The sequence below is a fragment of the Acanthopagrus latus genome, chromosome 5 (assembly GCF_904848185.1).
Source record: "Acanthopagrus latus isolate v.2019 chromosome 5, fAcaLat1.1, whole genome shotgun sequence".
Lineage (NCBI taxonomy): Eukaryota > Metazoa > Chordata > Actinopteri > Spariformes > Sparidae > Acanthopagrus > Acanthopagrus latus.
Window position 1 is genome coordinate 11,696,595 of NC_051043.1, and position 23,101 is coordinate 11,719,695.

Here is a 23,101-nt window from a genome sequence, read left to right on the forward strand (position 1 = left end):
GTTAATCATTTTGATGTTCTTCCCTCACTTGTGGCGCCCCTATGGATGCACTCTGGGCATCAGCCTCAGCATCCTGCAGCTCTGGGCCGAGATGTGGCTGTTTTGCACCTCTGCAGCAGCTCCCTGTGACTTTGACAAAAACTGACATGAAATTGAATGATGATGATTATTTATATACACACCGCTGTAGGCCCAGAGTAATTCTTACATTCATCATATTCTGTAAGTGGTTGAGGAAAGAAAAGAAGAACAAGGGCATTACCTCGAAATTAATATGGACTTGCAGCAAGATAGGCTGTTTGATATTAAAGGTTTCTGACCCCTGGCCTCATACTGCCACGGGCAGCCCTGCTCAAACTTTATCAACTGGAATCTGCTAAGCTTAGCTTAGCATAAAGACTCACAGGGAAGAAAAAGTCAACAAAACGCTTTGTGTAAGTGAAGGAACTTTTGCTGAGGTTAGAGTATAAGTGCTTGTTTGTCATTAGTATAGTGCTAACTACAATGGCACTCAGTAGAGCGCATAACTCTGCCAAGGCACAACCGTTCCCTTGGCAGAACATTTGCTTTTCCAAACTCTTGTGCTAAAATATTCTGGGTAAAAAAAAAAGAAAAGAAAAGAAAAAAAATGACACATTATTGATTGATTTTTCACAGCGAAATCAGTTTTCTGGGAATTCATCCCTTCTTGGAATAAAAGAGAACCACAGACAAACAGAAGATCACCACTGAACCTCAGACTGTCTGAACGATCACTGCAAATTAATATTATCAGCTCCTCCTCACTTTTTACAGCCGAAAATCTGTTATCTGAGCGGAATTTGTGTCGCTTGCCTTTTCAATAAACGGTTCCAAAAATTTAAATCACACTCCATCAAACACAGATCATGTTCTTAGTCCACATTCTCCACAGCCATAACTGACGTTCCATTTTATTGCATCTGAATAAACTGGCCCTTCAAGGGATTTTAAAACAAACAAATGAATTTATCGTAGCTAGTTAGTGACCCCACGCTGATGGAAACTCCCAGTGCTCTCTTCTCTAGAAAGCGAACACGTCACTTAGAAGCGGTCCAGTCCAGCTCTCCGTGCTGGTCCAGATGGATGGCTAGCAGCTGTTGGCCCTTCAACCTCTTCCCTCAGCGCAACCATTAGGCCTATCTGTCTGCAATTTCCTCATTCTTCCTCAGTTCCCTCTGAAGTCCACTCTGATCGCTTTCCCACACCCCCACAGCTCAGCACAGCACAGCACTGTACGTACACTGCGGCATCGCTTGGCCTGAGCAGACCCGGGCACATTCACTGGACCAATTTCCCTGTCCACCCACACATGCATGCACATAATCACAAACACACGCGCGTCCTCTGAAAAAATGTCCATGTGAAGCAACAGCAGGCGGACACCCATGAGGAAGACATTAAAGTAGAGATTTTTTTGCAACCAGGAGAAGATTAATGTGGCGCTGCAGAGAGGGGCAAGTTGTGTAACTTTGTGCTTGGACCTCCTCTGGGACTCTGCAGCAGCGCGAAGAGCAGGACAACCTCAAGTCTCCACCGTTTACAGTAACAGATGATAGGGAGAAAAGCAGATGAGAGGAGAGGTGACTGAGAGGTGGCGTCAAAGCCACTAAAGTTAAATCATGACTTATTGGTGTCATGTCATCCCTGTTTGGCACCAGCTTGAGCCAAGTGCATACAACAGATTGGTTTGATTTCTCATTGTTGCTTTAATTGGTGTTTTTATGACAAAAACGAAGCAAACTATCGTGTGTAATGTGAAACAGGTCACGCGAGTGACAAACCCACAGAGAAGTATCAGTCGACTCTGCAATTCCGCCTGGCTCTGAGAAGTTTTACAGCAAATGGCACCTCATCGCTTTGGTTTTCCACTTTAAGATAATTTAAAGCAGGCAGCTGCTCTCATTGAAAAAAGCATCCAACAGCGAAGAATTAACAACTAGCTGGTGAACATCGTGGAGCATTTAGCAGCTAAAGAGCAAGACACTTCACTCAGGTGTTGGTGGAGACCAGAACAGTGATGGACTGATGATTTCATCAGGGGACCAAAAACTGACTCCAAATGAATGCTGATGTGGCTTTTGTGTTTCAGGATTCAGGGGAATCTACTGGCAGAAACTGAATCGCTGAATCGTTTTCGTTACTGTGGAAGGCTTAGGCACAGCAATTTTGGCCAGCCAGTATTTTAAGGATGAGCTTGACATATTTTGCCGTCCTTCGACAGTATCTATCTGGTGGTCTCACTAAAACAGAGCAGGCAAGTGTTGTTGATGTAGCAGCAGAGGGAAATTTTAGCAGTCAAGTTGTCAAGTGGGAGGAAATCTGCAGTTCAGTTTGCCTGTGAATAAACCACCACATGACCATTATCACTATCCAGGCAAATTTCATACTAGCAACTATAACACCGCCAATATTTTTGTTTTGAGAAAGTTGTATTTTGAAAGTGTAACCATACATCGCATATTTATTATTGCTTCAACTTCACCGGGGAACCCTGCGCACCTGAAACTGAGGGTAGGAAAGGCATCTTACTTTCAAGCATAGGGCTATAAATCAAGCTGCCATATTTGGCGAGTTGGGAGTGCAAATGTGTTGGATGAGGGATATTCAGTTGGTTGCTGTCAGGAGTAATGTGTGGATGTATACTCCATAATGGACCTTTAAAAAACAAAACATGTCAGTGTTGCCTTAAAAATAAGCTTAAGCGGGTTTAAACATGAGTTTTTGTTTATAAGAACTACACATCATCCCTGGATTCGCAACAGCATCTGACCTCAGTATCTTTTAGGTGGAAACAAAAATGTTTTGTGCCGTTCAAAAGTTCTTTCACATTCCTGGATTAAGAGACATTTTGACGAACGACACATCAGAGAGAGGGTTGTAAGATTAAGAAGTCGCTTGGAAGGAGAGCTTTTGCAATTTTTACCCAATCCTGGTTTCAACAACTTTTGGCTGAAATCGGAGCCAAGCTGTAGATAGCTTTTAGTTGGAACATCAGTAAAACCAAAAATGTCTTACAAAATTGATATGAAATTGCCAACGACTGTCACCAACAGTTATGCACCTAAGCCTTGCTCAGGGCGGAACAATTAAGTGCAAAATCCAACCCCAGCTGACCCTGAGTCTGCCAGATCCAGCTCAGTCCTGTTGGGTTTGGGTACTGGCATGCAGCTCTGGAGGGGGAGCTTGGAGTCCAAACAAATGTGAGGTATATAGCCCAGCTGTGATCTCATTCTCCGTGTATGTATATGCACACACACACACACACACACACACACGTACTGTATATATCCAGTGAATGTGTGTATACATGTTCAGTTTGGTTTATTCCAGCTGCAAGCTCAGCACCGAGGCACATAGCTGCATGTGTGTGTGGAAACATATACGTGTGGGTGTGTGTGTTCATGTGTCAGCGACAGTGATTAATGACCCACAGCCCTGCTTTCTTCAACTTCCTTCCTCTCCAGGCGTGTCACACACATCATCACGCGTCACCGTAATGGACGTGGGCAGGGCGGCTGCGGCGGCTCCTGCTCGGCCTCGTGGATGCAAGCAGACCATAACATCCTCCACATGCAAATACGCTCATACATTTACACTTAAAGCTCCACTGAGAGACTTTGCATGCCAGTAGCTCCATAATGTGACAGCAGTAAACGGTGTCCTCCTGTGACCTGAAGTGGGGGTCAGCTCTCTGATGTCCGGGTTTGGACAGGGCTTAAAGAGACTTTTTTTCATCTGCTACTTTGCAGTCTTAGTCTTGAATTGTACGCACCTGAGATCGACTGATTCCATTTAGATGAAGAAAGTGAAGCTACAGCAAACTTCTTAAAGGAAAGGCCTGACATTTTTGGACAAATGCACATGTTTGGTTATGCAAAACTGAATTTTACTATCCTATAAAATGTTTCTTATCTGTCAAATTGTTGGACGTGCTGAAGAAAGGAGTTGATGACAGGTTTTACTTTATCTTAAGGTACAAGTCAGAAACCAAGCTAAGCTAAGCTAAGCTAACTGTCTGCAGGCTCAGGTCACATGTGCTTATTTGGAAATATATGCCTGGTATCAATCTTCATTTCTTACTGTTGGCAAAAAGAGTGAATAAGTGGAATTTCCAAAATTTGGAATATTTCTCCAACATGAGAGAAAGGCTCAGTTTCACCACTGTATCATTGGAGCTGATGTGGAAACAATATTTACTACCCATCCAGTTTTTTACAGTTTCAAGCTTTTATCAGGCTTTCACCCACTAATCATTTGAAAACAGAATACTTTTCTATTCCTCCATGATCATACATATAGAGGGTGTTACTGTGGCCATGCATGCGATGGAACTGTTGGACAAACCAAGAATAAGAAGGAAGCACAAACTACAAACATGCATGCACACAGAGAGCCTGTGAACACATATCATCCATCAAAAACTTACAGACTTTTCCAAACCCGGTCTGTCAAACACACTTATGCAGAGGGTGGCCCCCCCCAAAAAAGTGCTGCAAAAGGCAAGTGTGTGAGCACATGTGTCTGCTGACATGCTGCGATGTGTAATAAGTGTGTGTGAAAGAGAGGGAGAGAGACAGATAAAGGAAAGACAGGGAGAGGGAAGGGAGGGGACTCGTACTGACAGAGAGAGAGAGAGAGAGAGAAAGAGGGAATGGAAGATAAAGACAGAAAAAAGAGTGAGCAGTGGAAAAAGAGGGAGAGAAGAGAAAGAAAAGGGAACAGAAAGCAAGCGAGTCTTGCATGTGTGTTGGTTCCCAGCCCTGTCAGGGCCCTGTCAGCCTGTGATTTATGGCACCGAGACTGGGAGCAGTCTTCGCTGCCAGCTCAGTATTGTTACAACTGACAGCTAATGAGGCCGGACGGGCTTTCAAGCACAGCACTTAACAGAGGCCTCCATCTTCACGAGTCACGAGCTCTCCTCTTTCTTCTCTCCCCTCTCTCTCTCTCTCCCATTTATTTCTTCTTCCAGGGTGGCAGCAGTGTGGCCAGCTACCACGAAATTTCTTGGGGTGCGGAGAGAAAATAAGGCAGGCCGACAGAGATATATGGCCGACACTCTGTTACTGCTGCACTTCCACTCTCTTCCTCCTGCATGCTATTAAGCCAGAGGCTCAGCTCATATAAATGAGGGGGGAGAGGGTGGAATACACAAAGGGAGAGATCCAACCACACTGCGCTACACTTCTCCTCTCGAACCTAAATATTTCACTCTTTCTACAATTACCCTGTCATGTGTTCAAAGCCTGGAGTTACGCGTCTCCAGTCTATCTGATCATGTGAGTGTGATCTGTGTGAAGGTACCTGAACTTTATAGCCTTGACTGTGGTGTGTTTTACCTTCAACACCCCTGGCCCGGACTGCCTGGACCCCTTTCTATAATCAGTACCAGAGACTCTGGCAGAGCTGGCCTGCCTCCCCTCCCCTCCACCCCCACCACCTCCTCCCTCGGCCCCTGGTTTCTTGTCAGTCGTGATTAATGGCACTAGGGCCCCGGCGCGGCTTACGCTGCCAGTTCCAGCGATGTTCCCTTGATACTTAATGAACTCTGACAAACTTCTTTTCCCTTGCTCTGTTGTTCCCTTTCCCCTCCACCCCCTCCTCCCCTCCCTGTTTAAAATGCACGGCACAGAGCTGCCACTGCAGCACCTAGGGGTTAGCTCTGGTCCTTTGTAAATTTCTCAAGAGGCCAACGTCTAAAAATAAAGCGCCACAGCCATTTCGGTGTCAAGACCCTTAGCTGTGTGTCACTTCCAGCGGCTCGTTTCCGGTTGAAGATGAAACAAATTGACTTATTTTTAAGAGTTGGTCAGTGATTGCCCTTTTAAATTATTAGATCAGCCCCATTTTCTTTAATAAATGTCAGACTTTCTGCGGGGGGCTTCTGCCAACAGCTGGTAGACTCCAATGCAAATTGATGTATGTTTTAAAAAATAAGAATGAATCTACAGTGAAAGTCTCCAGAATGCTGAATTGCTAAAACCATAGCGGACTGAGGTGGTAGGATAATGGAGCCTGTCATGCAGTTTTTTTCATGAAAGTGAAGCGGTGTGTATCTCAGCTGGTCTCTGTCGCCATCTGCTGTTCAAATTAGAACCACAGTTAATTTTTGCATTCAAAATGCCTGAGGTAGAGGTTGTTGTTAACTATTAATGTGATAGTTTAATGGTACATGCAACAGAATTAGGCACAGTTATGTCTGTTGGTGATTTTGAATCGTGATTTTACTAGGAATGTGGTTAAGAGGGTATGTGTTTTATTTTCTTGAACAGCCACTATATCTGTTCTTGGGATTTATTGTTAATTTTTGTAGATTATTTTTTATATGTTGCATTTTGTGATTCTGTGCCGCTTCTTGGTCACATCTGTTTTCTAAAATAGGTCTTAATTTAAGGAGGATTTCTTGGTTAATAAAAGTGAAAGGAAAAATAAAATAGAAAGGAAAACATAATTGTAATGAGGTCATACTTGACAGAGGATTCTGTCATAAATTGCTCTGACTCAAGTGTAAAATTAACCCCATCAGTGAAATACCAGGGATGCAAATGCTATGAAGGCTCATTAGCACAAGACTTCCAGCTTACTTGGTTCAAGGTTGTATGAGGCCAATGAAGTGGACGGTACGGTAAAGGAAACCTTGTAACTAGAAGCAACAGAAACACCCATCGCAGGTAGACTATGAACAGCTTCAGGGAGTGTTGTGAAAATGGAAAAACAGGAAGGAAATTCAAGTCAATGAGTGTGTGTCCTTTTCGGGGGGGAGATCATTTTACGTATTTGATTGAAAGAAGCAGCAGAGAAAAAGACAGGAAATGGGAGTAGAGACAGAAAGTGAAATGCAAAAAGATCCCCTGGACCTGTACCAGCGACCAATGATTAGCCCCCTGAGTGTGTGTCCTCGACCTTGTGGACAAAATATGCTGTTTTTATTTTTACTGGAAGTACAAACAGTACAATAGTTGCTGATTTATGGCAGACTGTTTATGGAAGTCTTCAGACTTTTTGAATGCTTCTGTAGGCTTCCAGCCCACAGTTAACATAAGCCTTAGGACAGATTTAATTTTAACATTGGGCTTAAAGGTGCACTTTGTCACTTTGGGGAAGACATTGTAATCAGAAGAGAAAGATCTTCATTGTTTTTTTGTTGTTAAACTGAATAGACAAAGACTCTTGACTGATAAACAAAATAATCAAAGTGACCTTAAACTAAAACATGGTTTCATATGGGGAACGGCTGTAGCTCAGTGGGTAGAGCAGGTCGGCTAGTGATCAGGAGATCACTGGTTCAAGCTGGGCTGAGCTGAGCTGCACGTTGAGGTGTCCTTGAGCAAGATACTGAACCTGCTCCTAAGGTGTGGTAGGTACCTTGCATGACGGCCTCTGCCATCAGTGAAGGGCCCTGCCATGAGCTGCCGACTTGTCCAGGACGTACCCTGCCCTCGCACAGAAACAGCTGGAATTGGCTCCAGCAAAAAACCCCGGACCCCTTAAAAAAGGCATAAAGTGGTTACAGATGATGGATTGATGAATGGTTTCATACTGTTTTACTCACTATCTTTAAAAAGTGTTCAGGGGAATTTATTTACCCCTGAGAACAGCTTGTTTATTCAGTTATGAAAAAAATGAATAGTTGAACTGACAGGAACACCGACCAACTGCAGCATTAAGTCCCATTAAACTGAAAGGAAAAGTATCCAGAGGCATCCACTTCTCTAAACTGCTCCACAAGACACATTTTTGACCACACGCAAACAAAAACTTCACAAAGTGCTCACAAGACTCTCACAGTTCTACCATATCATTATTTGAGTGATAGCAGTTATTGTTTTGGACAGAGAAGTATGTTAATGTGAGGTGAGCCTCAGCTGAAATCACTATCAGATAAACTCTCACAGTCCGTTACCAGGACCAACCTGGCTATCATCACCATGGCAACCAAGATCAACTGGGCCAACGCAGAGAGACAGATTTATCAATTTATCATTTACAAATGTATCAAGTTATCAAAGTCAGTTTAACACACACGCACAAATGCAGCCAGATATGCACATGTAAGCATGCACACATGACCACACATATATACACACACATATACAGCCATGATTAACACACAAACACAGCATAATTCTCAACATTTGATCTATATTTAACTATTATCTTTTCATTCATTCAAGCCAGGAACTTGAATCATCGGGCATTCACAAGCGCTCCCTTCGGAAGTTCTTCGGAACTTGCCTTCTCTCATTTACTATTCATCATTTCCGTAGTGGGTGTACTCGTACACCTGGAGAGACAATAAACATCTTGAATCTTCCCACACTCCAGAGTCACACAGGCTAGATGAAACTGAGGGTCTATTTTTTCCCTTGTGTTTTTAAGCACTGCATACACTAAGTTAAATTTTAGATAAACACATTATGGACCTTGGTTGCCTCTATATTTCTGAGGCAACTGAAGCTGCTGCCAACGAGCAAATAAGGTCCTGGACCACCAACTCCGTCCACTAGGGGGCGCTAATGCAGCAAGTTGGATGCCGAATAGTGGCACTGTACCGAAGAAGAAGAAGGTAGCAGCAGGTGCCTGAAGTGCCTGTTTCTTATCTAGTGTTGTCCTCTCTGACGAAATTACAGGTAAGACCTGCCGAATAATAAGAACCTATGTTACTTTCTATTTATAAAATGTCTCTGGGCTCTCCGGCTTTGTATAATATGAGAGTAGGGTGTCAAAAGCAGATTAAAGCGTGCTCAGATTGTGATGCTAACTTGCAACATTAGCAAAGGTTCATCAGCATTTGGCCGTGTGTTTTGACATGAACAGTAAAATGTGACTACATCGAGACATCCAGATTGCTTATACTACCCTTTAACCGATGTACAGTTGTAAAAGGCTCCCTCTTTTCCAGACAGTAATGATATAGTGGTTTAACGTTGTGTTATCACAGTTAGCTCCGAAGCCCCCTGAACCAAATACAGTTCAAGTGCTTCGATATTTAAAGTTGACTTTCTAATAAATCACACATACTCGTCGTTTATATTATTTTATGGCTGCATACAAAACGATACAGCAAGCCCTTCCATTCGGCATGCATGTGCCGCCTGAAATTGTGTTTATTTCTACAAAAGGTTAACATTGAGCTGCTATGTGTTTGTGCTAGTTACGTTAGCCGTTTCCGTGAAGCGGAGGAAGCAGAGGAAGCCACTTTTCGATAAGTTTTTCATTCGAGCAGGTTTGTTGGCCGAATTTTTAAGTCGATACGCTGAAATTACAAGAAAACCCTTTCTAACGTTATAGGAGTGTTCTCTCATTGCAACGAGATGTAAGACATTATCGTGATCTGAGGATTTCCACCTCCGTCCGGTCTGTCCATGCCGGATGTCAATAAAATGCACAGCTTTATTACACAATATCTAACATGCAGCTGTCGAGGTGTTACTGGTCAGTGTAATATTACACATGTTCATTTTCATTGAAACTAAGAATAACTTTCTTAGGAACCATGGCCAGCTTCAAAACACGGAGTTTCACAGTAGTGTCCTGCAGAGAGCAAAGTGAAGTGAAAATGAAAGAAAGGACAATTCAAATTAGAAAAGGTTTTAATACGCAAAGAGAAAACGCTCTGAGACAAGACTAACACTGAGCCAGCAGGGTCACCAGATTGTATCTTTGTAAGTCCTACTAACCAAAGCTGAGACGGCCCCTTATCCAACTCTGTCAGCTTCAAGCAGCTACAATAAACTTTTGTCATAAAAAGTTGACTGCAGGTATGTTATTTAACCCGCTGGCTGATTTATTTTCTATATGACGGGAGGTTACTATGTTTTCACACTTTGGCCTCAATCCTCTTTAAGTTGACAAGGTCACTGAGTCCCAGCTGACGCCTGGCTAAGCCTGAGCTGAGAGGAGATAAACCAGTGAGCCAGAAGCCAACTCCAACATGTTACTACAGCACTACACAAGCTGCTGACTAAATGCATAGACAGAGTTTCTTTGTGCTTGTAGTTGAGAGCCTTTGATTGTAATTTAAGGCAGGATATTGTGTAACTCCTGTTCCATTCTGCCCGTCTTCACATGCTCTCATTCCTTGTCTCTCTGCCAGGATGGCACAGTGGGGTGCCATATTCTCAATAATTACTGCACTTGGAGGAGCAGCTCTCTTAGCCTCAGTGCACAAGATCGACGAGGGACACACTGGTGTTTACTACAGGTGAGACAGCAGCATGCATTGATGGGTTTTTTTTTTTGTGTGTGTTTTTTTTTAATCTTGTGCCAGTCAGAGACATTAGTGTTAAACTACTCTGTTGTAAAACTGAGACTTGAAAGAACAGACAAGATAAAATCGACGAATGACAGCTTCGGTCTGGCTCTTCAAAAATAATTTGAAGCTGGCTCTCTGAGTAATGGTGTCGTCATGGTTGTATTATCTACAAACACAGGTTGATTCTTTCATCTTTTCTTATCATTAGGAGGATGTTCCTCTGGGAAAGATCTTTATCTTTAGCCCCAATGAATGAGTTGCTTGATACTGAGAAGGGCATGTCTGGGCTTGCCACAAGTAAATGAATAATAAAGACAAAAGCACCTGAATCTAACTGCAAACACTGACTTAAACAACATGGCTGTTCCTTCCTGTCTCTGAAATAAAGTCTACCCCAATACAGCTGCAACGATTCATCAATCAATCAACAGTTGTCAGCTGTTTAGATAATCGATTGATTGATTGATTGATTGATTGATTTGAGTAATTTTTTGACTGAATACGTATAGGCTGTGGACAAAATAAATAAATAAATAAATAAATAAATAAATAATATATATATATATATATATATATATATATATATATATATATATATATATATATATATATATATATATATATATATATATATATATATATATATGATATCATATTTTCTGACATTTCAAATATCAAACAACTACAACAATCAGTTCATTGACAAAATAATCAGCACATTAATCAAATGAAAATAACCGTTAGTTGCATTCCTATAACCCCAGTTTAGGTCATCAAGTCAAATCTTTGATCGACATTGATCTCCCCACAATAAGTCAGAATATTCAATAGTCTGTTCCTCATTACAAGCTAAAATAAACAGGGAGGTTTTATTTTGGATGTGTTTAATGTAATGATAAACTGTGTGTGTGTGTTTGTGCGTGTGTGTTTATAACACAGGGGAGGGGCTCTCCTGACCACCACCAGCAGCCCTGGCTTCCATCTCATGCTTCCATTCATCACCACCTACAAGTCTGTTCAGGTGAGTCAAGTGAAGTCACTTTAACTCCTAAAGCCCAAAATCCCAGATGACCAATAATCTGTACATATGACACCATCTGTCCTAAAATCCTCAATCCAGAAAAGTGACAGCCCTTAATGGGGTTGTCCATCCTTCAAAATCCGACATGCTAAAAAACATTGTGTATACAGAAATACCAAGAGTAAAATGACACTTTATGTCAACACAAATCATTAATAGGGATGTACAGAGATGACTTGACTACATCCACACATGAAACCAAGAGGTTTCTTTACTGTGCTTTACTGTACTGCAGTATTTCCATTTTCTGCTACTTTCTACTCCCACTTCATTAAATGTATGTGTCAACATTAGTTACTAGTTAATTTGCAGATTCAGATTGTTTGATGGCTACAACTTGTGGCATGTGACCAAAAAGATAGTGTTGTGGACCCGTGGGACAAAAAATTTATTTATTTTATCATCTATTTGATACACAAATCACTGATATCGATAACCGGAAAATGACTGATATTGGCCCAATAAACAGCAAGTCCAATAATTGCTTTATCCTTAATCATAATGCGTCTGCATGTCTCTTCTGCTCCAAGAAGGAAATGAGTCAGCTTGAAACCAGAACCTTGAACAGGTTTTTTTTTTTTTCTGTCTTAGCCAACCCCTTAAAGTTTGAGGACAAACCTGAGAATCCAGTACAACAGTCTGAAGTACTCTGTGAAGGTTATAATGTGAAATATTGTGTCACAGAGATGTTGATTTCGCTCTTATTGGTGATTTACTGCTTTTCATGATACTGAGCAGGACTTCCTGTAACTGCATGTATGCTGAATGTACAGCTGAAAGCCAGGTTTCTCTGATTTAATCTATGGTATATCTGATTTCATACTGTGTTATTGGATCTACTTCCAGTCCCACTACTGTGTTCCTGCTGTTTTTATAATGACGTCATCATGATGACTCTTTGTTTTTTTGTCTGGCAGACGACGCTACAGACAGATGAGGTTAAGAACGTACCATGCGGCACAAGGTTGGTCTGCTGTTTGTTTAAGTAGTATCAGATGTGCTGTCCTGATTTTTAACACCATTCATTCATTTTCTAGCCTACACACTCCCACACAGCATACTGGATAGAGTATTACAACATCACTGCTGGAGAAACATTGCCACAAACTGAACATACAGTCCATTTCGTCTTGTGTTTTGTCCGTCAGCCTGCTAATTTCTCATGTTGTCTTTCTTTCAGTGGAGGAGTGATGATATACTTTGACCGCATAGAAGTGGTGAACTACCTCGTTCCATCAGCAGGTAAACTCGCCAGCATTCAGCAGGCCAAGAACATCAAACGGTGTATTTATCCTAAACTCCTTGTTTATTGCTCTCCACATCTGGAGATAACTCAGCACTGACACACACATTTGACATGATTTTTGTTGCAGCTGCTCCAGCTCAGCCAAGTGTGTGTGTGTGTTCTATGTTCACTGTCTTATCTGCCCGTGTTTCTCTCTCTGCAGTGTTCGACATTGTGAAAAACTTCACTGCAGACTACGACAAAGCTTTGATATTCAACAAGGTTCACCATGAGCTCAACCAGTTCTGCAGCGTTCACTCGCTGCAGGAGGTTTACATCGGCTTGTTTGGTGAGTATGGTGGGCGGCGGACCGGGTGCTAAATAACCACTAATTGGAAACATGTCCTCTCTCCATCTGGATAAACAGCAGGTAGTCAACCTACAGCTGAGGGTTCAAAACAGCTTAAATTTATGGCATGTCTTATTAGGTTTCCACTACCCCCAATATGTTATACATAACACAACAGCAGCAGTGCATATGGACTGCTTTTATTCCCCTTGCTAAACGAACCCACACTTGTGAATGTTTCCACCTGTCAGCCTAACCACGGTCTACAGAACGTAAACACAACCATAGCGTAAGAGTGAGACACTTAGATTGTATCTAAGTGTCTCACTGTAGATTGTATCATCATTATAAGAAGAGCAACATGTTTATTTGGATTTAGCAAATCAAATGTTCCTTCTCACTTGGTTCACATGACTACAAGTAAATCATCATCCAGTTACTGATGCAACACATCTGTATTTCATTTCTGACCAAGAGCTGTTATTTATTTAAAGTTCAAGTACACAATTCTAGAGAAACGTAGTCGATAACTGAGTCTCATTTCCAACCTTTCCCAACATCGAAGGGCCCACTCAAAGCGTCAGTACATGGCGACGTGGAAATGAGAAACAATAATCCGACTGTCTCTGTCTAGAGCTGTCTGTTTCATCTTAAAAATCAGTTTGTGGCACTTACACCTACTAATGGTTAACCTAGCCAGATGCTAGTGGGTTATTTGCCTATAGTGAAGGAGTGTAGTATTGTTCTCTGTTTTTACTCCACATTGTATCAGATGTCTTAAGATGTGAAATGTTTCTGTATGTCCGAAACATATAACTCATGTGAAGGGTTTAAGGGTTTTTTTGACTCAAAACCAAATTAAAAGCTTTTTTTTTTTTTTTTTAACTTTTATCAACTCACCCACCCTTCTCCTCCTTTTTTGAAACTGTCATACTTTACCTCCACAGACCAAATCGATGAAAACCTGAAGTTGACGCTTCAAGAGGATTTGACAAACATGGCACCTGGACTTATCATACAGGTACAGTAAGACCAGCTGGAAGGCTGCAGTCAAGATAAACTGAGTCATGTAGCATTGTGTGGTGGCGGCATCAAGACTGCCACAGAGACAGCAAAGTGATGGGTTAGTGCAATACAATGATGAGTGAAGGAAGGGCCTACCTTAAATCACCCAGCTCTGTTGAATTAGCTCTTGGTTAAGTCTTTTGTGTTTAGTGTTTCTTTGTATGCCTTTATGACAGTGTTGACAGTAGAGAGATTAAAGGGAATGAGGGGAGGCAGAGGTTGGCCAGGGAGCTTTGTTGCATGTCAGTCCCAGACTCCCTCCTCAGAGGACTCAGTTTGTGGTCGCCACCAGGACGCCCCCGGATCATTTTGTGACATTTGATGCATATTTGTATTCCTTTGTAAAAGTGCTGGATGCAAAATGTCCAATGAGAGATGTTTGATGAATGTATCCATCACAGCACACTTAAATGTAACAACACAATCGAAGCTGATGGCTACGCAACACATTGTAGTTTTTGGAACTTGCAACTGCATCTCATCTTATCTGACATGGTGCTTGAACTTTCTGCAAATACTTTTGTCTCTCTATAAGACATCTGAACTCGGGTTGGATTGCAGCACAGAACCAGTGTACTGAAGTAGTAAACCGAAATGTCAACCTAATAAAAAGCTGTAGAGAGAATCCTTGATAACAGAAGTTTTTCTTCAGTTTGCAGCATGATTTGACTTTCACAGCCTTTATAAAACTCTCTCTTGAAGCATTTATCATAATAAGACAAGGCATTTTTTTTTCAGGAACGTTTAACAAGGGACAATAATATAGCTGACTTATAAGGAGCCTTTGTTGGTTTCCCCCTTCGAGCCCCCTTCACATCCACAGGGACACATTTCTGTCAATAGCGTGAAACACTCCACTGGGCTATAATGCTCTGGCTGTGTCTTCCTGTAAATCTCTAGAAACAGTTGAAAAAAAACAATTGCAGCACTTTCTGAGAAACCAGTAATCTTACAGTTCAGAGGGTCTTTCAATGGGACACTTTGTCTCTGGGCTCGTCTCCAAGTGCTTTACTTAGATGAATCCCCTGGTGGTGAAAATCCCTTTTTACAGTCATGTTTCTTATTATCCTCCCTCGTCTTTATCTGCCTTCTTCACATAGTTGATTTTTACTTTATTTTTTATTTTTTGTCCGCAGGCGGTCCGTGTCACTAAACCCAACATCCCAGAGAGCATTCGACGGAACTATGAGCTCATGTAAGTTTGTTTTTTTTTTTACCATCAAAGAATGTGTACTGATCCCTTGAAGCCAGCTACCAAATGGATGGACCTAATGTTGGTCCCACTCTCCCTTGTCCTTTAAAGGATGGAAGGCTGTGGTTCTTGGCAGTCCGGGAACTTCCAGCTTTGGCTTGTTGAGTCAGCTTGTGCTCAGTCACAACAACTGTAATAGGAAGAGGAAATTGAGGACTTAGAGTAAGTTGTTGAAAGGCTTATTGAAACGCCATGAGGTGTCAGCAGCTGTGGAAATGGAAGTCTGAAAGTCAGATAAGGGACAGAATTTTGATATCGTTTGATCAGAAGTGATCCGTGATACATTTTTTAGTATAATTATTATTTCTAACAACTGAATACTACTGACCCTATATGGATGTCACCGAGCTGATCAATAGGGCCTTAGAATAATATTGTAGTATTTTTAGGCTTGACTGACTCGTCCACTTGCCAAAATGATCACGACACTCAGTGTTGTCTTCGGTGTTGCTCCATGTGGCGCACATGATCGCATGACAGCACGGTCGATGGTGTTCACTGCAGCAAATTACTACAAAACTAGGCTACATGAAAACAATATTGTACTTATGTTATATGTGTACAGTGTTCATTCTTTGATGGTATCTCATGTAATACCATCCTCCAGAACTGATGATAAGAATTTCATTATCAAACAGTCCAGCCTTTTTGGCTGTGCACTGGGGCTGGGAATGTGATTTCAGATTTGAGTTGAGTTATATATCTTTTACATTTAAGAAGTGTTTAGTGAAAAGTTACACTTCACTGCATGCGCATATGCACATGACCCCGCTGGTTTGAATGTTCATGCTCTAGTGTTTGATAGTAGATGAAATCAATTGTGAGATGTATCATTATGCCACTCACAATTTAATTTCTACCATCTGCTTTGATTCAGCACCTCACCATTTGTGTCGCCAAGTCCCCCTACCTCTAAAATGTCTGTACGCACGGGTCAGAGTTTGTTTACAGGTGCTCACATTCTCCCGTCAAGTGGCATTTTTTTTTGTTTTTTGTTTTTTTTTCTTTTTTTTGTGTACACAATGTTTATAAATGAGACCCCAGCTGGAGATAAAATGTGTATTTTATAGAGTCTCCAATAAATGTTGAGTCATGGAGGTTTTCCAGTGAAAGTTATAATAGTGATCATTTCCACTAATGGTAAGTCATATCAGAGCTATGATATCTGTGCAGAATTTTTGTCATGCTTACAGCCCTGATTGTACTGTAGTTACTCAGCAGTGTGTTTAGGAGGAGCTGGCTTCCAACTGATGTGTCCCACTCCCAGACTCACATGCATCAGCATGACGTCTCTACTGCTGTAGAGCATTCACAGGGCTGTGACATGTTTCTTCTTCATTCCCCTCAAGTTACTCACTCATTTAAGTCTGTTGTTCTACTGAGGGGGTGGGTCTTTGTTTTCTCTTTTTTACATCCTGGGTCTTGCGTTTAATGGACATTCCTGCGGTTATTTACTCACCAGCTGCTGAGATCTGGGGGGGTGCTGACATCACTTACAGTTAATCGAGTCCAGCAATCAGCAGCAGCAGTCAGCTATAGAAGTTGTTAACAGTTTGCCATGTTAGAAGTTTAGTTGTTCTTTTTAAAAACCTTAGATTTTGCAGAACTTAAATCATTAATACTCGAAATACTGCCGTTACTATAGTGTTGATAAATGCAATTTTGAAATGGACAGTTAGACTGATGTGAATACGTTTGGTTTCTGTTTCTGATGTGTGGTTCAGGATTTGTTTAAACTCTGTTGTTTTTACAGCCTTTGAGACACTCTGGGTATTGCTGTTGCTTAACCGACTGGACATGAGTAACATAAACATGTCTCGCAGTCAAAATGTGATCAGAGGTGGTCCTTGCCATGGAAATAATATTCCGCCTGTGAAAGAAATGGAGTCTTCTTTTGAATCTGCATTTACATTGTTTTGATTTAGAGTGATTTCCAGAAAGGTCAACAGGCTTTGGACCACGATTGATAAAGTCAATTTCAAAATGTAATGTTTTCCAAAGAGTCCAAATGCAAATCCATGATTAAGAGCGGAGGCAGAGTATTTTGGTGTAAGTTTCCATGATGAAACAGGATTCATACACTCAATTTGGAGCTTGTGATTGAAGTCTTGAGGTTTTAAACCATGGCCTGCGGTTTCTCCTCACTGACTAAGACTTTGAGTTTGCCAGGTCTCGGTGCTGTCTCACTGTGAAACCAGTCAGGCTGTCTATTGACATTTGAGCCCCTTCTGTGCACTTTCCGTAAATCTGAAATTGGGTTGTTTCTCCTGGGTATTACTTTCAATTTGTTGTGTTTAAAAAAAAAAGAAGAAAAATGAAAAGCTGTTAGAACAAGTTTACATGTGTATAGCAGTGAACACAATGTTGAGCTCTTTATATTGAGTTCTGAACATCACTAAAGAAAATACCTCTGTCCACATCATAGCTGTGATGTCTCTTAAATGCTTAGGGTCTAGTGCTTTTGGCTAATGACATTTTCCCCCATACTGTCAATTGGCACCATAATTATTACTAACCCTCATGTCAAAGTCAGACATTAAAGGTTATTTAACTGTTTTTTCTATCAGTGCACAGTGTGTTAATCCCTACATTACCACTCTCTCTCCAGTCACTGAATGAGTTGTTGACAGGAACACTCACAAGCCATAAACATCTTTTCCATCAGGACCCTCCAGCCTACATGCCATGAGCACAGCATTAGTGTCTTGTTAAAGATCACGATAGCAGCACTGACTTTTAATCAAAAGACTCCCTCAGCCTTACTTTAATAATAACTGGAATGGCCTTCAGTAGAGCGCAAACCTCCACTAAGGAGGTTTTCAATTCATCAAACCTATTCACTGCCGGTACCTTTTCTGAATCCCACGATGTTGATATGTGAACCAGGAATATGTCAGTCAGGCCCTCTCCATACACACACACATGCACACACAGAGTTCCAAGGAGAGGTCTTTATCAGTGAAAACACCTCTGTGGTTGTGTTGAGCCTTTAATGAAACATGATTATGTCTGCAGGGAGAGCGAGAAGACAAAGCTGCTGATCTCTCAACAGACACAGAAGGTTGTGGAGAAGGAGGCAGAGACCGAGCGGATCAAAGCTGTCATAGGTGAGAAAGGACAGATAAAACAGTCGTGGCTCGAGTTTGTCATTCGGGGACATTAAACTCACTACAGGTTGAAATTCTTTGTTTTTTAGAGGCTGAGAAAGTGGCACAAGTGGCAGAGATCAAGTTTGGACAGAAAGTCATGGAGAAGGAAACTGAAAAAAGGATCTCTCAAATCGAAGGTTAGTATCCAGCAAAACCACCAATACAACAACATAAAAGTACTACATTACAAGTCCCACATAAAGAAGAGTAAAGGGGGCTGTCAACAAAATGTTTTTAGTGTAGAAAGTTAAAGTAACTAAAACGTTATAATATCATTTCCTAATATTATTCCATCTTTGGAGTGATTCAGGATTTACGAATACAAAGTCATGTAAACTCTACATGTTAAAGGAAAAGTGTATATATATTAGTATTGAGGTAAGCGTTAAAAACAGCTCTGTACTCCAACTGTAATCACTGCTATAGGGTGTTTACTAAGTAACCACCTCTTGCTCATGCAGTATAAGAGAAGAGAAATGTTCTGGTATCCCTACCCGCTTTATCCAATCAAGAGGCGGTCCTGTCTGCTGGGGAATATGTGGGGAGAGCAGGATCTTCCTGTTTGCTGCTGCCTGATGATTACCTGCCACACGTTCATGTGGTGATGTAGGGAGGAGGCAGGGGGCTGCTAAGGAAGGTAGCTAAAACGACGACTATGCATACGGCAGCTTTAATAAAGCATTTCATTGAATAAGCTTTATGTAAAATCTTTATGTGAAAAAAAAATAGGTAACTAGGGCAGTCAGATATATGTAGAGAAGTAAAAATGAGAATAATTGCCTGAAAAGTATACAGTACTTTTGTAAAGTGCACGAGTAAATGTACCTTTTTGTTCTAGAAAGGCTCAGTCTTTGACTTGGATTCAATTATACTGTATGTATTTATATATACACTGAAGCTTAAAGAGATTTTGTCCCTCAATCGTCCTTTTCACAGCAGACATGAAGGCGTGTTATAGCATGAATAATCCGTACCTGCTGTGAGGGCGCACCAATTCCTCACTCCTGTTCTTGTGCATGCTGCCTCACCAATAAGGACAAACGGTTGTGAAACAGCCATCATCTGTGCTTGGATTTTCACCTGTGCTCGTTCATAATTTGTGACTTCTTGAAAGAGAGAGTAAAGCATTCACTGAACACTGCGAAAAACATCAGTATGTAACTTCAAAGCAGAAACGCTGAAAGAGGATGTTTACATGGAACTCCAGTTCCAGTGTTTAGGGCAGTGTCCTTCTTCTCTGAGTGCTCAGAGTGTATTCAAGGGGTTTTTTGTAAAAGACCTGCTGCTGTTTTTGCCTGATTTACAGATGGTGCTTTCCTGGCCCGGCAGAAAGCCAAGGCAGATGCAGAATTCTACACAGCACAGAGAGTTGCAGAGGCAAATAAGGTAAAGAGATTAGACACACACACACCCAACAATAGCTAGGACGAATAGGCACCTTAAGGCCCATCTTCTTTTGTAATCTGAGTTCTGTTGCCTCTTTTGCAGATCAAGTTAACACCAGAGTACCTGCAGCTAATGAAGTACAAGGCCATCGCAGCCAACAGCAAAATCTACTTTGGGAACGACATACCCCAGATGTTTGTGGACTCTGGCTCTGCAGGGAGCTCTATTAAGGCCTCTGCAGCCATGGACATTATTGGCGAGCAGATGTTGGACCTGGATTAGCGAGAAGTAAGGGAACACACAGGAGCATCCAGGGGTGGAGGACTATCTGCTGGAGGGCTCAGGCCTGGCCCACATAGTGGCTGACTGCCAGGTTCCCTTCTCTGGCCCAGAGAAGCTCTGCTGACCAGGGCCTGTATTTCTCAAACAGCTCTGAATCACTTCTAGAAATCACATTCTACTTTTGACTGTAAACTTCTCCTACCTCACAGCAGAGGATGCATGCTATTCAGGAGACCAGACTGAGATTGTCTAGACTCTGGATTTGAGATTGATGATAACTTGATAGAATAGCATCACCTGTGGGTTGAAAGTAAGATTAACAGCCAAAACTGTCATTTTGGAGGAAGCGGCCCTGCTGCTGTTCAGCTCGTATTTTCTTCGCACCACGTGCCGTCAGTCCATTCAGCCACAGCAACAAGGATCACTGATCCATATGATCTGTGTATTCATACTGTTTGTTTACAAGCATTTTCCTCATTGAGCGTTTGAAGCAGGTGGGTGATAGCAAAATTGGAAAATTCTGATCATTCAGGTGCAATTAATTAGATCACAGCAACATAAATCGTTGTTTTAGCCGATGTCTTTGTCCCATGACTTGACCGTTCACAATCCCTGCCCCCTGTTGCCTTGCCTGTCAATTTTTTTCATTCTTACATGGCCCATTTACCGATTTGCAATGATAATTCTGTTAATTCTGAAGCAACTATGATGATGACGATTGCCAGTTATGTTAGCCGAAACACTGTCGCTAACAGATTTTATCAGCACGAGCTAGCTAGGAAATTCAATTTGATATTTTCTTTATGCATATCATTCAGACCTGATTTCATTCTTTAATAAGCCTGTTTGGCTAACATTAAGCTATCTTTTGCAACAGGTTACTGAAGTGTTAACTTCCTTAGATCCAGTACAGAGAGCTTAGGTTGGCCTAAAACTCACTGATGGCATCAGGGCCCAGCCATAACCTGTAATCTCAGAAAGCAAAGTCATGTAGTTTTTAAAATGCTAACTACTGTTCTTAGAAGTAATGCTAGTTTATTACTGTAACCTAGCATTAGTAGGCTAAGTTTAGAACAGTTAAACTCATAAAAGATTTATTCATTCCTAACCCTGTTTTGCACTTGTGTTTTCAGTTTAAAAAAAATGCCATCCTTTAAATGTTGTTGGTTTTATTCTTCCTACAGTGTAACACACACTACTAAAGGACAATGGCTGTTAAATGGGGGGGTTAAGTCAGTTGTTATGAATGGAGCAATCCCAGAAAAAAAAAAAAAAAAAAAATTTAACCCAGTGAATCTTTTTGAAGCAAGAGTGTTATCTTCAGACATGTTCTATATACAAGTCCAGTGCGTGGAAGCTCTGCTAAATCCGAAAAGATTTTGAGTGACTTGACAGAGTTAAGAAAGTTAATAAAATGTCCATAATCCTCTGCTGAAAGAAGGACCAAATATGTTTCACTCTGAGTATGTTAAGCCGTGATTTCTGACTGTTTGAAAAATACGGGCCCTGAGCAGATATGTGACTGCAGACAGAACGGAGGGATGATGAATGTACTGTGCAGTAGCTGCTGCCTGTCAGATGTTATAGCATCGCTCCATATGTTTGAGTTTGTTTGTTTTTGCAAAATCATTACTTGACCACAGGGGACCTGGTGAATATTAAAGGTCCAGTTTGCAGGATTTAGTGGGATCTACTTGCATTAAATGGAATATAATGCTCACAAACTATGTTTTGATTAGTGTTCAATCACCAGGAAATTAAAAATGCTGTGTCCTTATTAGTTTAGAATGAGCCTTTTATATGTAAAGAGCGTGCCAGTCTACTTCTCTTTCTACAGTAGCCCAGAAAGGACAAACTAAACACTGGCTCTAGAGAGAGACTTTTTCATTTTGTGTTTTTTTTTTCCCTTCTTTTTTTTTTATCAGCAACTGTGAGGAAAGATGAGTAGAGGTATATTCATTAATCACCTTGAGATACCATTAAATCCTACAAACTGGACCTGTTAACTAATTCCTGTAAATTTATTATTTTATTAAAACGCACCACATTTTGCTGTATTTGTATGTAGCACTTTCACACTGTACTTTTAGTGGAGAGACTATATTTGTGCAACTATTGGTATCTGTTTTGCAGTAGAAGTGCCCAATTTGAAGAGAAGATTTCACTTTACAACACAAAAACAGCAAGGTTTCAATTACAAAACTACAGACATGTGACATCAGGAGAGCATTTCTACTCATTTTGATCATTTGAAGTATCCATTTGAATGCATGTTCTGTCTGACTGCACAGGATGTGCTTTGTCATAAACTGCCTTTGAGCCTTTGGCAACATGATCCGTTCCACTTCAGAAGGAAGGAATCACTGACCTGTGTATGACAGATTTCTCTGTACGAGTCAGTTTTTAGAGAAAAGGACCAAAAGCCAAACTCCACTGAGTTTGTGACGTCCTCTTTTCTGTCTTCAGTGGTCTTTGTCTAACTTTGTGTTATGTCATTTGGCAACTGTTTAAGGAATTTAATTCAACAGAGGAAGGTCTTTTGTTACACAGGACAGAATTTATGAGTATGACTTATTGACCAAATGAAATGTTTTCCAAAGAACTACTCATTTTGTTATGCAGTTGAGGAGTAAAGTATGCTGGCATGTTTAGGCATCGTTGAGTTTTTTTCAAATGTATTTGTTGGGCAGACATGGTGCCACAGTGAGAAATGCTTCAGTAGTCCTGAACTGTGTAACTCAATACAACTCTTACGACTCCTTTACAGACACTGACTCAGTTGTTGTCTAAAGTCGGTCCGGTTAGAACTCAGAATGACTTCCAGATGTCATTTTTATAAGAATTCCTCTGAGTGATTGAGACTTAACATGACTTGAAAGGCAAATGTTCATGCACTGATTTCAATTGTGAATGTGCAATCAAGATCTTGTTTGACAATAAAGTGCTGTTGGTTATTCTTTGAGAAATCACTGGTGCTTAGATTACGTTGCAGGTCAAGTGTGATGGATTAAATGTCTGTCCCCATAGTATTTAAACACA

At 41.2% G+C, this 23,101-nt stretch overlaps 1 protein-coding gene and 1 long non-coding RNA gene across 3 annotated transcripts; one reads left to right on the plus strand and one right to left on the minus strand.

Moving 5' to 3' along the window:
- Positions 1–27: 27 nt before the first annotated feature.
- LOC119019949 lies at positions 28–7,869 on the minus strand. Its single transcript, XR_005075198.1, has 3 exons — positions 7,605–7,869; positions 7,384–7,504; positions 28–141 (listed from the first exon to the last, which is right to left on the minus strand). It is a non-coding gene; the product is annotated as an uncharacterized LOC119019949 (long non-coding RNA).
- Positions 7,870–8,511: 642 nt separating this feature from the next.
- erlin2 (ER lipid raft associated 2) lies at positions 8,512–23,028 on the plus strand. Of its 2 annotated transcripts, none has more exons than XM_037097909.1 (12): positions 8,512–8,648; positions 10,115–10,222; positions 11,213–11,294; positions 12,272–12,318; positions 12,535–12,596; positions 12,803–12,928; positions 13,876–13,949; positions 15,130–15,188; positions 18,261–18,352; positions 18,442–18,531; positions 19,701–19,780; positions 19,883–23,028. In XM_037097909.1, the coding sequence occupies exons 2-12, from the start codon at positions 10,116–10,118 to the stop codon at positions 20,060–20,062; spliced, it is 999 nt and encodes a 332-aa protein (XP_036953804.1). In that variant the 5' UTR covers positions 8,512–8,648; position 10,115; the 3' UTR covers positions 20,063–23,028. The 2 variants fall into 2 exon arrangements, with proteins under 2 accessions (XP_036953804.1, XP_036953805.1); XM_037097910.1 differs by lacking the exon at positions 8,512–8,648 and adding an exon at positions 9,223–9,244.
- Positions 23,029–23,101: the final 73 nt, after the last annotated feature.

Bases quoted from the DNA above. Each gene is read 5' to 3' on its own strand.
- erlin2 (XM_037097909.1), top strand. From the start codon at position 10,116: ATGGCACAGTGGGGTGCCATATTCTCAATAATTACTGCACTTGGAGGA. The intron at 10,223-11,212 runs GTGAGACAGCAG...TTTATAACACAG, and splicing joins CACACTGGTGTTTACTACAG to GGGAGGGGCTCTCCTGACCA. The intron at 13,950-15,129 runs GTACAGTAAGAC...TTTTGTCCGCAG, and splicing joins CACCTGGACTTATCATACAG to GCGGTCCGTGTCACTAAACC.